This window comes from Notolabrus celidotus, chromosome 7 (genome assembly GCF_009762535.1).
Source record: "Notolabrus celidotus isolate fNotCel1 chromosome 7, fNotCel1.pri, whole genome shotgun sequence".
In the NCBI taxonomy this organism is placed as follows: Eukaryota; Metazoa; Chordata; class Actinopteri; order Labriformes; family Labridae; genus Notolabrus; species Notolabrus celidotus.
In genome coordinates, this window is record NC_048278.1 from 1836321 (window position 1) to 1849127 (window position 12807).

General features: G+C 44.9%; 1 protein-coding gene across 1 annotated transcript; it reads right to left on the reverse strand.

Moving 5' to 3' along the window:
- Positions 1-1215: 1215 nt before the first annotated feature.
- Positions 1216-7192, reverse strand: LOC117815672 (bifunctional UDP-N-acetylglucosamine 2-epimerase/N-acetylmannosamine kinase-like). The gene is made up of 13 exons (XM_034687524.1): positions 7114-7192; positions 6718-6866; positions 6367-6613; positions 6010-6217; positions 5766-5918; positions 5458-5670; positions 4640-4727; positions 4030-4240; positions 3551-3680; positions 3250-3471; positions 2711-2893; positions 1856-1972; positions 1216-1731 (listed from the first exon to the last, which is right to left on the reverse strand). Exons 1-13 carry the CDS (start codon positions 7144-7146, stop codon positions 1496-1498), a joined length of 2190 nt encoding a protein of 729 aa, XP_034543415.1. The 5' UTR covers positions 7147-7192; the 3' UTR covers positions 1216-1495.
- Positions 7193-12807: the final 5615 nt, after the last annotated feature.

The following is a 12807-nucleotide window of genomic DNA, read 5'->3' on the forward strand; positions in this document are numbered from 1 at the left end:
AGTGCACATACAACTAGAACTAAACCAAACTAATAAAAGGAAACAAAGAAAACTGTGGAGAAGTGTCAACAGAATTTGTGTTCTTCATTCGTATATTCCAGGGGTTCCCAAAGTGGGGGTCGGGACCCCCTGGAGGGTTGCCAGACACTAACTGGAGGTAGCGAGATGTTTTTTTTTTGGTAATCTAAAATTCCATACATTGTCCATTACTGTGAATATATATATATTTTTAAAGTAATTCAATTTGAAATTGAAATCTTGCAAATACATTTTTTCCATTAGTTTTCTGCCTTTCTTTGCAGCTAGATATCTCCTAAGGTTAGGACAATTAATTACTAAAGCATCAGTAACAGTGGTTAAATCAGAGTAGCACAGGAAACAAAGCCAATGTGCTTAGGTGGCTAATTGTCTGCAGAGCAGCAAAATGAAGTGGGGTTGCCCTCTGGCAAGTGAAGGGATAGTTGGGGTCGCAAGTCTTTGGCACCTATATTTTGGGGGTCACTGGCTGAAAAGTTTGGGAACCCCTGATATATTTGTTTCTTTAATAAATAACATCCACTCTGTGTGCATATCTATAACAAGAGTTTCATTTATTGGAAAGAAACCAAAAGTTATTCCATTTAAAATGATCATTAAGCATGTAATGTACAATACGGCACAGAGTACCACATACAAAGAAAGCAGAATATCTCGAGAAGGCGTAAATAAACTTTAGAAATCAGTCTCAAGTTTGTAAGGTCTGTGGTAATGACTAATAATAAAATAATACAAAAGAAAAACAGAAATTGAACCTGGACCCTGACAGAACACTCAGCCCCGGGTCCTTGTCATCGTGTAGCAGCCATTATCATTTCAATGACACCCTCCAGCAAAACGTTTTTACTCCTTAACCTCAGATTTCATAGAAAGCCTTCACAACCAAAAGGAACTTTTTTCTTCAGCACTTATTTTCTCTCCCAGAACCTTTAATAATTTAATCACTAACATGACATGGAAATGTGACGTAATAACGGAAACTCTTATCCCACCACTGAGATTGAAACTTTTTAAAAAAGATATGAAAAACAGAAGAATTGAGAGAAAGCTTCAGGAGAATGTTTCAGAAATATTTTGGTCACGTATGAACCAAGCTTTCATCACGACAGACTTTTCCTCCGACATTATTTTAAGAGCAGCGAGGATTCAATTCCTTCAAGGGACATTTTGGCTTGTTTGCTCTCAAGCTCGACTTCACTGGGAGGCATAGAAAATAAAAAAGGTGGCATATCTGGCCCCTGCATTGGACCCACTTCACAGAACATGTATCACTGGCTAGATACAACAACTGGCACACCTCCATACTTTTAAAATGTGTTCAAATCCTGGCACTGGCATGATAGTTTTAATGTGTTGTCTTTCACTGAAGCCTTAAAAAATATCCCTTAGATGTGTTTCTGCATCTATCTGGTCCGTATTCCGGTCATCTGGTCGGTAGCAGTCTCTCCTAGCGGTCTCTTTAATATGTCCTCCTGGTTGCGTAGTCCAACACCATGCTAGCTGCTCCAAGTAAAGCTGGCTCCTCCAGTTGTGACACAAGGACCTTGATGTTCTGAGCAGACATGAGGGCTTTCTCAGAGATGACATTCTGCACCGGAGCCTGGTAGTAAGAGGCCAAGACCCCCGACAGAATCACCAGAGAGGGGTTCAGCATGTGGAGGATGTTCACGATACCCACACCCAGAGCTGTGGAGGCTGGAGAGGGGAGAGAAGAGAAGACTTTTACAATAAACCCTCACAGCCACCGGTGACTCATAGTTATGTATCTCCATAATAAATAGATTAATAGAGTTAAAGTGTCCTTCTTCAGTGCTCTCACCTTTGTTGAGAACAGCCTCAGCTCGAGGGTTTCCCAGTTTGGCTGCACTGATGAGGTGTGCAGCAGTGATTGGCTCAGCCATCTTCATGTCCATCCCCTCCACCTTCAGCAGCTCCTCTGAGAGAAACAGACAAAAGCAGGTCAATGATAATCAATGATGTGAAGCTGAATGTGATGTAGGAGGAAAGCTAGATTTGATCTTGGTTTTCTTCTCCTTCTGAATTTTAAGGAAGTGAATTTATGCAGTCTAGAAAGACTTTGTTTTTATTTATTGATTTATTTTAAATGAAACAGTGAAAAGATATAAAAGTGCTCAATATTAAAGATGTAGTTTTTCAAAGCAATAATCAAATAAAGTTATCAGGTATAGACTACATGACACAAAAAAGATTAGAGAAAGAAAGTCCCAAGGGAGGAAGCCCCCCCTCATGGGGTGCACATAGTCTGATTGACAATGGGACAGCTGTTATGTATGCCCAAAAACAGATAGGGTTGGCAGAGGAGAGCCCAGTTTTATGTGTTCTACAAAGCCTTCTTAGTAACAGAACACAGCTAGAAATGAGTGAGTGCAGAAAAGCATCAGCATGCAGTTTACAATTCATAAATGGTTCAAAAATGACTTCAGGGTTTCTTCAATTTATAAATGTAGCAGACCCCAATAAATCTACAAACATTCATTGGTTGAATCATTTCTTTCTGCACATTTAACAGCAGAAGACACCATTTTTAAAACACTTTTCAGAGTGAGCACATCATTTTCCTGAAGGATACACTTTTCTAATTTACTGTAAATTTTAACTGTGAAACTGAGACTCACAACTCTGCAGCCTCACACAGATAAAACAAACATCTCACCATCGTGCAGCCTTTTTGCCTCTTTCTGCAGAGCAAGGCCGGACGCGTAGGACTCTATGCACCCTCTGCTGCCACATGGACAGTCGGGGCCGTCCATCGATACCACGATGTGACCCAGCTCTGCAGCACAGAAGGTACTGCCATGGACCAGCTCGTTCTGGTGGATAATCCCTCCTCCAACACCTGCACGCACAGACACAAGATATTACCTTTCTAATATCCTCAGAGCTGTTAGGTAACTGGTTAATAAGTCGATTAAAGAAGTCAGTACACTCTTTTTGTTTGTTTCTTAAGCATGAGAGTGTGATCAGGATTACTGTCACACAGCTGAATAAATATCTTGGAAGGTCCACATACTGGATGTCACAGGAACACAAATATCTTAGAATTGACAAGGTGTCATAATGCAGCTTGCTGTTTCTCTTAGGTTGACAGACGATAGAAAGGCTCTCACACTGAAGTGAAGGCTGGTGATGAACTTTTCTTTCACAGCAGCATCTCTCACCAAACACTCAATGACTTCAAACTGAAGTTCTCACCTGTTCCTGTTATGATGGTGACAAAGTCCTGCACTCCCTTCCCGTGACCAAACTTCCTCTCAGCCAGAGCGGCACAGTTGCCGTCATTGTCCACCCAGACGGGAAGGTGCAGGGCGTCAGAGATGGGTGTTCTCAGGTCCACAGAGGACCACTCCTGGATCAGCTCTGTGGAATGAAGGACCACACCTTCCTGCGGGTTCACACGTCCGCCTGTGGACACTCCTGAGAAGTCGAAGGTGGAGCTTTTAGATCAAAGTCTGTGGATTTATGAAAGTGCGACTGGAAGTGTGTTGATTCTTACCGATGCCCAGCAACCTGCAGTTGAGGCCAACGGCGTCCCGCCTGGCATCCTCACATATTTTTAATAAGAGCTGCATCCTGTCCTCATAAGTCTTTGGATTGGGCTGGAAGTACTTCTTTATGATCTTACCCTGAACAGAAAAGGAGGGAGCGAGAGGTGGAGAGGACGGAGAGGTAGCAGGGGAAAGAGAGAGAGGAGAAAAAGGGAGCCATATTACTGCTGTCGAGCTATTATGAGGTAAAGAGGTGGGCTTTGAGCCTCCTAGCAGACAGCTACAGTGTTCCCATCTGTCAATCAAGTCAGCTGTGCCTCTCATTGGAAGACTGGTAATCTCAATATCTTTGAAATTGCTGCGTTATAAAAAAATGAGCCCTTTCTGCATTTTGAAGGATTGATTGATGTAAATTAAATCCTTACCAACACTTAAACCTAAGAAAACACACGTAGAATCAAAAAGAGAAACAGTGTATGCAGTTTACCCTCTGGCAGATGATAGCCACTCTGAGGTTGGTCCCTCCCAGGTCGACAGCCAGAGCCGCCTGTGTCTCCAGGATGTGGTCGATGTCCTGGGAGTTGGAGTCTTTCACAGGAGGGAAGCAGAAAGACTTCTGGAGGGACTCATCCAGGTCAATGGTACGCAGAAACTTAAGAATACGAGGCACTGCGTTACCATCTCCGTAGATTTTAGAGCTGATGGGAAACAGAAAAATACACCTGTGTTCATATCATTCATAAAACGGAGACATTGAATCAGGTTATACTAAAAGAGTTGTGTCATCTAAAGTCTTTTCTGCTCTGCTGGGAAAATCAGGAGAAACTACACTGTGACAACCAGAGGAGACAAACCTCTGCAGCCCACCTCGACGCACCCGTCAGAAAGGAGCGGGCGAGTAGACTTCATTTAAGACTGACTTCATATATACAGTATTTACCAGTTGAGGCCGTCTACCTTGAGATTTTACCTGCTGTTACTCCTCTAGATATGAATATGCATTATTTGCTTCTATTGTTGTTGAAATTCTTTGAAAAACAATAAAAGTAAACATGAGAGGATAGAGACACACAAACAGACACAGCACTCGGTCATACCAGGGGTATCTCTTTCCAAACTGCAGCTCCAGGGCGTGAAAGACCTTATTCTGAGAGTCAGCATCCCTGACATGGAGAACATTTTCACCTGACAAAGAAGAAGAAGAAGAAGTTAGGATGAACAACCTGGATGGACTGATTCAACAGAGGAATGTTCTCTGTGTATGGTTATTGTTATCATGTAATCTGTGGATCAACATGCATGGAGCATGAAAGGGGCGCATGGTAAGGTTTCAGCACCATCTATGGGTCACATGCTGAGTCTTTAATGTCTGATATGATGTAACCAACAGCTTGTGATTCAGACTCATTAGATCAGGGGTTCCCAAACTTTTCAGCCCTGGACCCCCAAAATAAAGGTGCCAAAGACTTAGGACCCCACTGTCCCTCAAAGTGATTTAATGTGTCTTCATTTAGCTGCTCTGCAGAAAATGACCCTACCTATATGAGCATGTGTCTGTGTTTCCTGTGCTGTTATGAATGAACCTGCTGCTACTGATGCTTTTGATAATGAACTGTTCACTAACCCTAAACTTAGGAAGCACCTGGGTGTGTTTCATATGACTTTATGCATTTAGAAATATTATGAAAGACTTCCTGGGTGATTTGGATCAGTGATTTTTTTTACTTCTTATGAAAGCAATGATAATTTGCAAAGTGTGTTTTGAGTACACACTTTGTAAAACTCAAACAAGCTTTTTATCCTGATCTGTGAGGAACTTTTTGACTGAGCTCCTCCTGATCTAGCAGAGGGAGAATCAGGAACATGGCAGCTGGAGTGAGTAGCAATCCTTCTGTTATCTGTTTGGTCTTCCTACCTGTTTCTCTGCCAGTCTGTCGTGAGCCCAGGTTTATGACAGGTGTGCCAAAGGCCCCGGCCTCTCGTACTCCACAGCTGCTGTTTCCAATCATGCATCCGGCGTGACACACCAGCTGGATGAACTGCTCGAAGGGAATGTGCTTCACTGCCCGAAAGTTAGGGTGCTGCTCGATGCCCTTCTTTCGCATCACACGCACCATCTCTTTACTCCCTGTTTACACAGACGGACAAATATGTGTTCAATAATTCAATCAGTAAAATGCAAGTTAAGAGAAATGAAGTGAGGAACCAGTCACTGGAACTCACCAGCATCGATGTTGGGGAAGAGAATGAGGGTCTTTTTGTTGAAGGAGATCAGAGCGTCCAGCATCAGACCGTAGATCTTGATGGAGTGCTGGATGTCGGTGGTAACCGGGTGCTGCAAAGCCACAATGTAGTCATGGTCCTGCACTTTGTCACCTGCAACATGAATGAACAACCCACCATCAAAACACACACAGCTCTAAAATCTCACATCATATATTGGTCCCACGGCTGTGTCCCCACGTACCCAGCCAGCTCCTGATCACATCCATGTAGTCGTCTCTTCGATGAGTGGACAGCAGCTTGTCATACGAGGGGCAGCCGGCCAGCAGGATGCGAGCGTGGTCCTCACACATGGCGATGAGGTGCTGCTCTGCCATGCGTGTGCAGCACGCGTGATAATGGGCCAGTTTACTAATGGAATGACGGATTGAGTCATCAATCGTACCACTCACCTGGGAAAGATGCGAAGGAGACAGAGATCTTAAATGTTACCTATCATTATTAACATGAACCTCAAAGTTCTTGCACACAAGGATCAGATTATATGCAATTTATATTTTGGATGTAAAATCTCTTGGATTTGTGATCCCTGCCTCCACACCTCTCCTCCTTCCAGGTGAAGTATTCTAATGTTCATCAGCGCTGCAGCGGTGGCTAGAGCCAGCGCGTCGAAGCGGTCACCATGCACGATCAGGATGTCAGGGCGCAGCCTCTGAAGGACATCAGGGAGCTTCACCAGAGCCAGACCAACGCTCTCCACCATGGCTGCCTCGTCCTCTCCTCTCACAATGGTGTGAAGCTTGGATTTGATGTCAAAGTCATCCTGCTCAATCATACGAAAAGTGTTTCTGCAGAGTGGAGAGAAAACAAGGTCATGTAGAGGAAGAGTTTAAAAGATGGAGTTTAGCTCAACGTGCATTAAAGAAGGAAGCTGTAGAGGAGCTGATCTTACCCGTAATCATCAATGAGATGAGAGCCGAGCACCACCACGTCCAGGTCAAACTCATCAGGGTGGGATTTGAGGCTGAACATGATGGGGGCCAGCTTGGAGTAGTCCGCTCTGTTGCATGTCGCCACACACACCTTTAACTTTCTCTGACACTTCACCACAGACACACACCCATACACGCGCACACCCATACACACACAAAGACACACACCCATACACACACAAAGACACACCCACGCGCACACCCACACCCACACCCACCCACACACACAGACACACACAGACACACACATCATTAACTGATTGGCTCTCTTTTAGCGTGACACATAAACACTCCTCCCTCCTCCTGTTCTCTAACCACATCCTGTATATGATGATTTATTTGATGTCATCACACACCTGATTCTGCTCATCCATGTTCTTCCTCTCCATCTTGTCTCTGTTTTTTTTGCGTTCTCAGATAGTACAGCTCCTGGAAAACAAAAGAAGAGGTGAGGTGCGATCAGGTTTTTCGTTCAGCCTCATGTTATACCTTAAATGTCCAAACAAACCCACCCACAGGTCATACTCACTTGGGCCTTCCAAATATTCAGATGCTGTTGCATGAAAACACAACAGAGCTACACTAAAGACGTTTTGGAACCCAACAAAATCGGGAAAAAAACAAAAAAAAAAAAATTATAATAACAACAACAAACAAACAACCCCCCCCCCCAAAAAAAAATATATGTATGTGCATGTATATATGTATATATATCTATATACATATATATAAAATAAACAGACAAAAAAAAAAAAGAAGTGAACTTGGGGAAGTGGAGGGACCTCCGGGTGAAGGGAAGAGGCAGAGATGATGATGGTTAAGGTTAATGTGTAAATGATACTAAGAATTATGATTAGTTCTATGGATATTATTACCTTTAGTATTATCATGACTATGATTATTTACTATTTAGTTATAAGATTTTTTGTCTTATTGGTTTATTTATTTATTCTTAATTTTTATCAAATTAAATTAATTACTATTATTAATATTATTACTATAAATACTATTATTATTATTATTATTATTATTATTATTATTATTATTATTATTATTATTATTATTGTTGGTGTTAGTGGTGGTGGTTGTGCTATTGTAGCACTTTGTTTTGGTTGACCCGGCTTCTTGCTTGCCCACTGAACTACTTCACCCCCCCCCTTTTTATTATTATTTTATCTTATTTATTTATCTTTATTCTGATTGTGTTTATCTATTATTAAAATGATTTGGTTTTGGATGTCCCCCCCCCCAGCTGAGACTGAAGTCACCAAATCAGCTACGATGGTGAGGTGATGGTAAAAACGTGAGGGTTCACATCTCTGATTCTTCTCCATCCTCCATTTGTCTCTCCATTTGTGTTGACGCGTGTTCAAAAGCTTACTAGTGTTTCTTTCCTGTAGCTGCTGAAGTTTGAAACTAGGGATGGGCAATGATTTTTGAATATTCAAATATTTGTTCATTTTGTAAAAATTCTAAAAGTTACTTTGAATTTTTTTTCATTTTAAAAGTTAAATTTTTCATCATTTTTACCGGTGCCTGGTTGTAATACAGTATTCCTTCCAGACGGTGGCTACAGAGCGTCTCAAAGCTGTTTGCTAACCGCATTAGTAAACAGAAGAAGAAGAATGCTAACTGCATTAAACACAAGTACTGCTTAGTAGGTACTGCCTACTGCATACTGCGTTTGAATATAGTCTGTAGTATGACTGTTCTGTTGGATCTGGTCTGCAGGATGCTGGGCCAGACGTGACTGTGGCTGTTTCCGAAACGGCCTGCTACATACTACTTACTAATGTAGTAGGCAGTAGGTATTGCCTACTACATACTGCGTTTGAATTTAGTATGTAGTATGACTGTTCTGTTCGATCTGTCATGCAGCATGCTGAGCCAGACTTCGCTGGATTTCCGGTTTCGGAAAGCGGAAGTAAACAACGGCGAAGCCGATAAATAAAAAGCTTATTTAGCATCCATTTATGATTTAAAAAGTTAGGAAGTGGTTTATATGTAATTTGATAACTTTCACAGCACCCAAAAACGGATTTCCTCCCGTCAAAAAATGAGGAAAAAGAAAAAGCAGAACGAGCGCTATGCATTATGGGAAACAGTACGCGAGTCAGACTGGTCCGATGCATACTGTGAAATTTTCCCGAATCAGTAGACATCCGGGGAGTTTTGGCTTACTGCAGATTTTGCTCTTGTTCACATACTACTTACTACATACTGAATTTTGGACATATCAGTACGTACTGCTAGTATAGTAGGCAATTTCGGAAACAGCCAGTGTTTCCTGTTTCAGAAAGCGGAAGTAAACAACGACCAAGCTGACAGAGAACCTGCTTCTCTAGCATCACTTATGATTTCAAAAGTTAAGAAGTGCTTTATATGAGATTTAATAGTTTTCAGAGCACCTAAAAACTGAGTGCCTCCATCAAATAATAAGAAGAAAGAAAAAGCAGAATGAGCGCTGTGCATTCTGGGAAACTACTGGTCCGATCAAGCGGCAACCTCCGGTCTGAAAACATGAGTCCAATGCGGAAGTGCTAAAACCTGCAGTTCATCGAGGATCCGCTTGAAGCTGGCTCCAGAAGTACTAGAAACCACATGTTGTGGAGTTTTCATAGTCTTATATATATATGTATGTAAGAATGTTTAACTCTTGTATTCTTCCAGTCTAAGTGTCAGGGGCAGAGTTACTTCTATGTCAGCTGTGGTTAGGGGGGATAGGAGAGACAGGGTCAGTGTAGTAATCAAGGTCTTTCCCCCGTTCCTGTCTTTATCTGTGTGTTGTGACCAACTTACTGTCTCCAGACTAGAGCACAGCTCTTCTTCCCAATTGTTTTGTTTCCTATTGTCCAAATATGGTTATCTAACTGTAGTGTACGGGGAATAAAGGTACATGCCTGAGGATTTGTCTGGCAGAACTGACTTGGCATTGCACTGCACTCCCCTGCCTGTGTACTGTTATGTTATTTCTCCTCCAGTGTCCAGTTTATTGATGAATTCCATCACACCACATACACACCAATTCAAAGAAGATGATCTTTACAGCAGAAATAAACATGTTTACAGTCTGGTTCAAAAGACAAGTGTAGTCTGGATAGCTCAGTTCTCGATCGACACACACTGTACGGGGGGTGAAATCTTTCATAACGCGGCAATTTGGAAGATATTAAGATTACGAGTCTTCCAATGAGAGGCACAGCTGACTTGATTGACAGGTGGGAACACTGCAGCTGTTGGCTAGGAGGCTCAAAGCCCGCCTCTTTTTGTGACACTGGCTCGACAGCAGCAATATGGCTGCCACCGCTGATGATGGTTAACGTGACTGCCACACAAACGGCTGTTAATGGGACAGGTGGGTGGGTGTGTGTGTATGTGTGTTTGTGTTTTTCTGTGTGTGTATGTGTGTGTGTGTGTGGGGTGATTATTCGAACAATCGTTGAACAGATGCCAAGGATTATCAAATAATGATTTAGCTTGATAAGGCGTTCACCAACCCTCCTTTAGTTCATGAGAGGGTGCAGTCTACTCGTGATGACAGAAACTACAGAACGAGTACAACAAGAATTTTTGGTATGCCACCTGACATGAAAAAGCAAAACAAAAAGACTGGTTGTGGCAGCACAAGGGTAGGGTAATGCCACTCTGGGAATTTCACCCAGGGAAGTATTAAAGGCAATTTAACACTTAAATTGCAAACTGGTTTGATATATGTGTACAGAGAGGGGCTTGAGACGAGGTTTACGATAAGACAATTATTTTATTATTATACTCTTAAAATTACTACTAGACAAACAAAAAGCATCCATTCAGAAAATGGGGGGGGGGGGGGGGGTAGAGGGGATGTGGCTGAGGCTCACCAGGTGCGATAGGTTGAGGGGAGGGATCCCAGTGAGAAAAATCAAATTGAAAACACCCCAATCACACGTGAAGAACACACACACACATGGAAAAACTCAAATTGGGCACAGAGCATACAAAGAAGGAGGGAACCACCACCCAGGTCACCAGCGCCACCACCAGGCTCTCAGCTACTGAAATAAAGAGAAGCAAACAGAAACAGTTAAATAAAACATACAATAACTAAACCCAAAAATAAGCAACTTAAATAACTTATCCAAATGGTAAATCAAGTCAGCAAATGAAAAAGAAAACACTACTAATGACAGTAACACAAAATACTCATATCCCAATCCCCCAGAGTCCATTCAGTCCAAATCAAGAAAAAGAGGTAAAATAGTCCCAGATCGACTGGTTGCCGTAGAAGAAGAGCAGCCGTATGAAGCGGTCCCACGAATCGGTCAGCCTGCCTCAGCGGCCCAACAGTTGAAGCGCCCACACTGGACCCACAGCTGGGCTTACAGGCGGGGCTCCGCACCGTTGCGCGTAGAAGGCAGGCGAGACAGCTCACAGGCAGGCAGCAGCAAGCAGCAAGACGGCTTAAAGGCAGGCAGCAGCAAGCAGCAAGAGGTCTCACAGGCAGGAAGCAGCAAGCAACAAGACGGCTTACAGGCAGGAAGCAGCAAGCAGCAAGACGGCTCACAGGCAGGCAGCAGTGTCACAAGACATCTTACAGGCAGGCAGCAGTGTCACAAGACATCTTACAGGCAGGCAGCAGTGTCACAAGACATCTTACAGGCAGGCAGCAGTGTCACAAGACATCTTACAGACAGGCAGCAGTGTCACAAGACAGCTTACAGGCTGGCAGCAGTGTCACAAGACAACTTACAGGCAGCAGCAAGCCGCAAGACAGCTCACAGGCAGGCAGCAGCAAGCAGCAAGACGGCTCACAGGCAGGCAGTAGCAAGCAGCAAGACGGCTCACAGGCAGGCAGCAGTGTCACAAGACAGCTTACAGGCAGGCAGCAGCAAGATGGCTCACAGGCAGGCAGCAGCAAGACGGCTTACAGGCAGGCAGCAGCAAGACGGCTCACAGGCAGGCAGCAGCAAGACGGCTCACAGGCAGGCAGCAGCAAGACGGCTCACAGGCAGGCAGCAGCAAGACGGCTCACAGGCAGGCAGCAGCAAGACGGCTTACAGGCAGGCAGAAGCAAGCAGCAAGATGGCTCACAGGCAGGCAGCAGCAAGACGGCTCACAGGCAGGCAGCAGCAAGATGGCTCACAGGCAGGCAGCAGCAAGACGGCTTACAGGCAGGCAGCAGCAAGCAGCAAGATGGCTCACAGGCAGGCAGCAGCAAGACGGCTCACAGGCAGGCAGCAGCAAGATGGCTCACAGGCAGGCAGCAGCAAGACGGCTCACAGGCAGGCAGTAGCAAGATGGCTCACAGGCAGGTAGCAGCAAGACGGCTCACAGGCAGGCAGCAGCAAGACGGCTCACAGGCAGGCAGCAAGACGGCTCGCAGGCAGCAGCAAGACAGCTCACAGGCAGGCAGCAGCAGCAGCAAGACAGCTCACAGGCAGGCAGCAGCAAGACCGCTTACAGGCAGGCAGGCAGCAGCAAGATGGCTCACAGGCAGGTAGCAGCAAGACGGCTCACAGGCAGGCAGCAGCAAGACGGCTCACAGGCAGGCAGCAGCAAGACGGCTCACAGGCAGGCAGCAAGACGGCTCGCAGGCAGCAGCAAGACAGCTCACAGGCAGGCAGCAGCAAGACGGCTTACAGGCAGGCAGCAGCAAGCAGCAAGATGGCTCACAGGCAGGCAGCAGCAAGACGGCTCACAGGCAGGCAGCAGCAAGATGGCTCATAGGCAGGCAGCAGCAAGATGGCTCACAGGCAGGCAGCAGCAAGACGGCTCACAGGCAGGCAGCAAGATGGCTCACAGGCAGGCAGCAGCAAGACGGCTCACAGGCAGGCAGCAGCAAGACGGCTCACAGGCAGGCAGGCAGCAGCAAGACAGCTCACAGGCAGGCAGCAGCAAGATGGCTCATAGGCAGGCAGCAGCAAGACGGCTCACAGGCAGGCAGCAGCAAGACGGCTCACAGGCAGGCAGCAGCAGCAGCAAGATGGCTCATAGGCAGGCAGCAGCAAGATGGCTCACAGGCAGGCAGCAGCAAGACGTCTCACAGGCAGGCAGCAGCTGGATGGCTCACA

What these genes read in the sequence shown, in the direction of transcription:
- LOC117815672 (XM_034687524.1), bottom strand. Translation starts at nt 7,146, where the DNA reads ATGGAGAGGAAGAACATGGATGAGCAGAATCAG. An exon ending in CATCTCATTGATGATTACGG is followed by an intron (nt 6,614 to 6,717) that starts GTAAGATCAGCT and finishes TCCACTCTGCAG; the next exon opens with AAACACTTTTCGTATGATTG. An exon ending in TTCACCTGGAAGGAGGAGAG is followed by an intron (nt 6,218 to 6,366) that starts GTGTGGAGGCAG and finishes CATCTTTCCCAG; the next exon opens with GTGAGTGGTACGATTGATGA.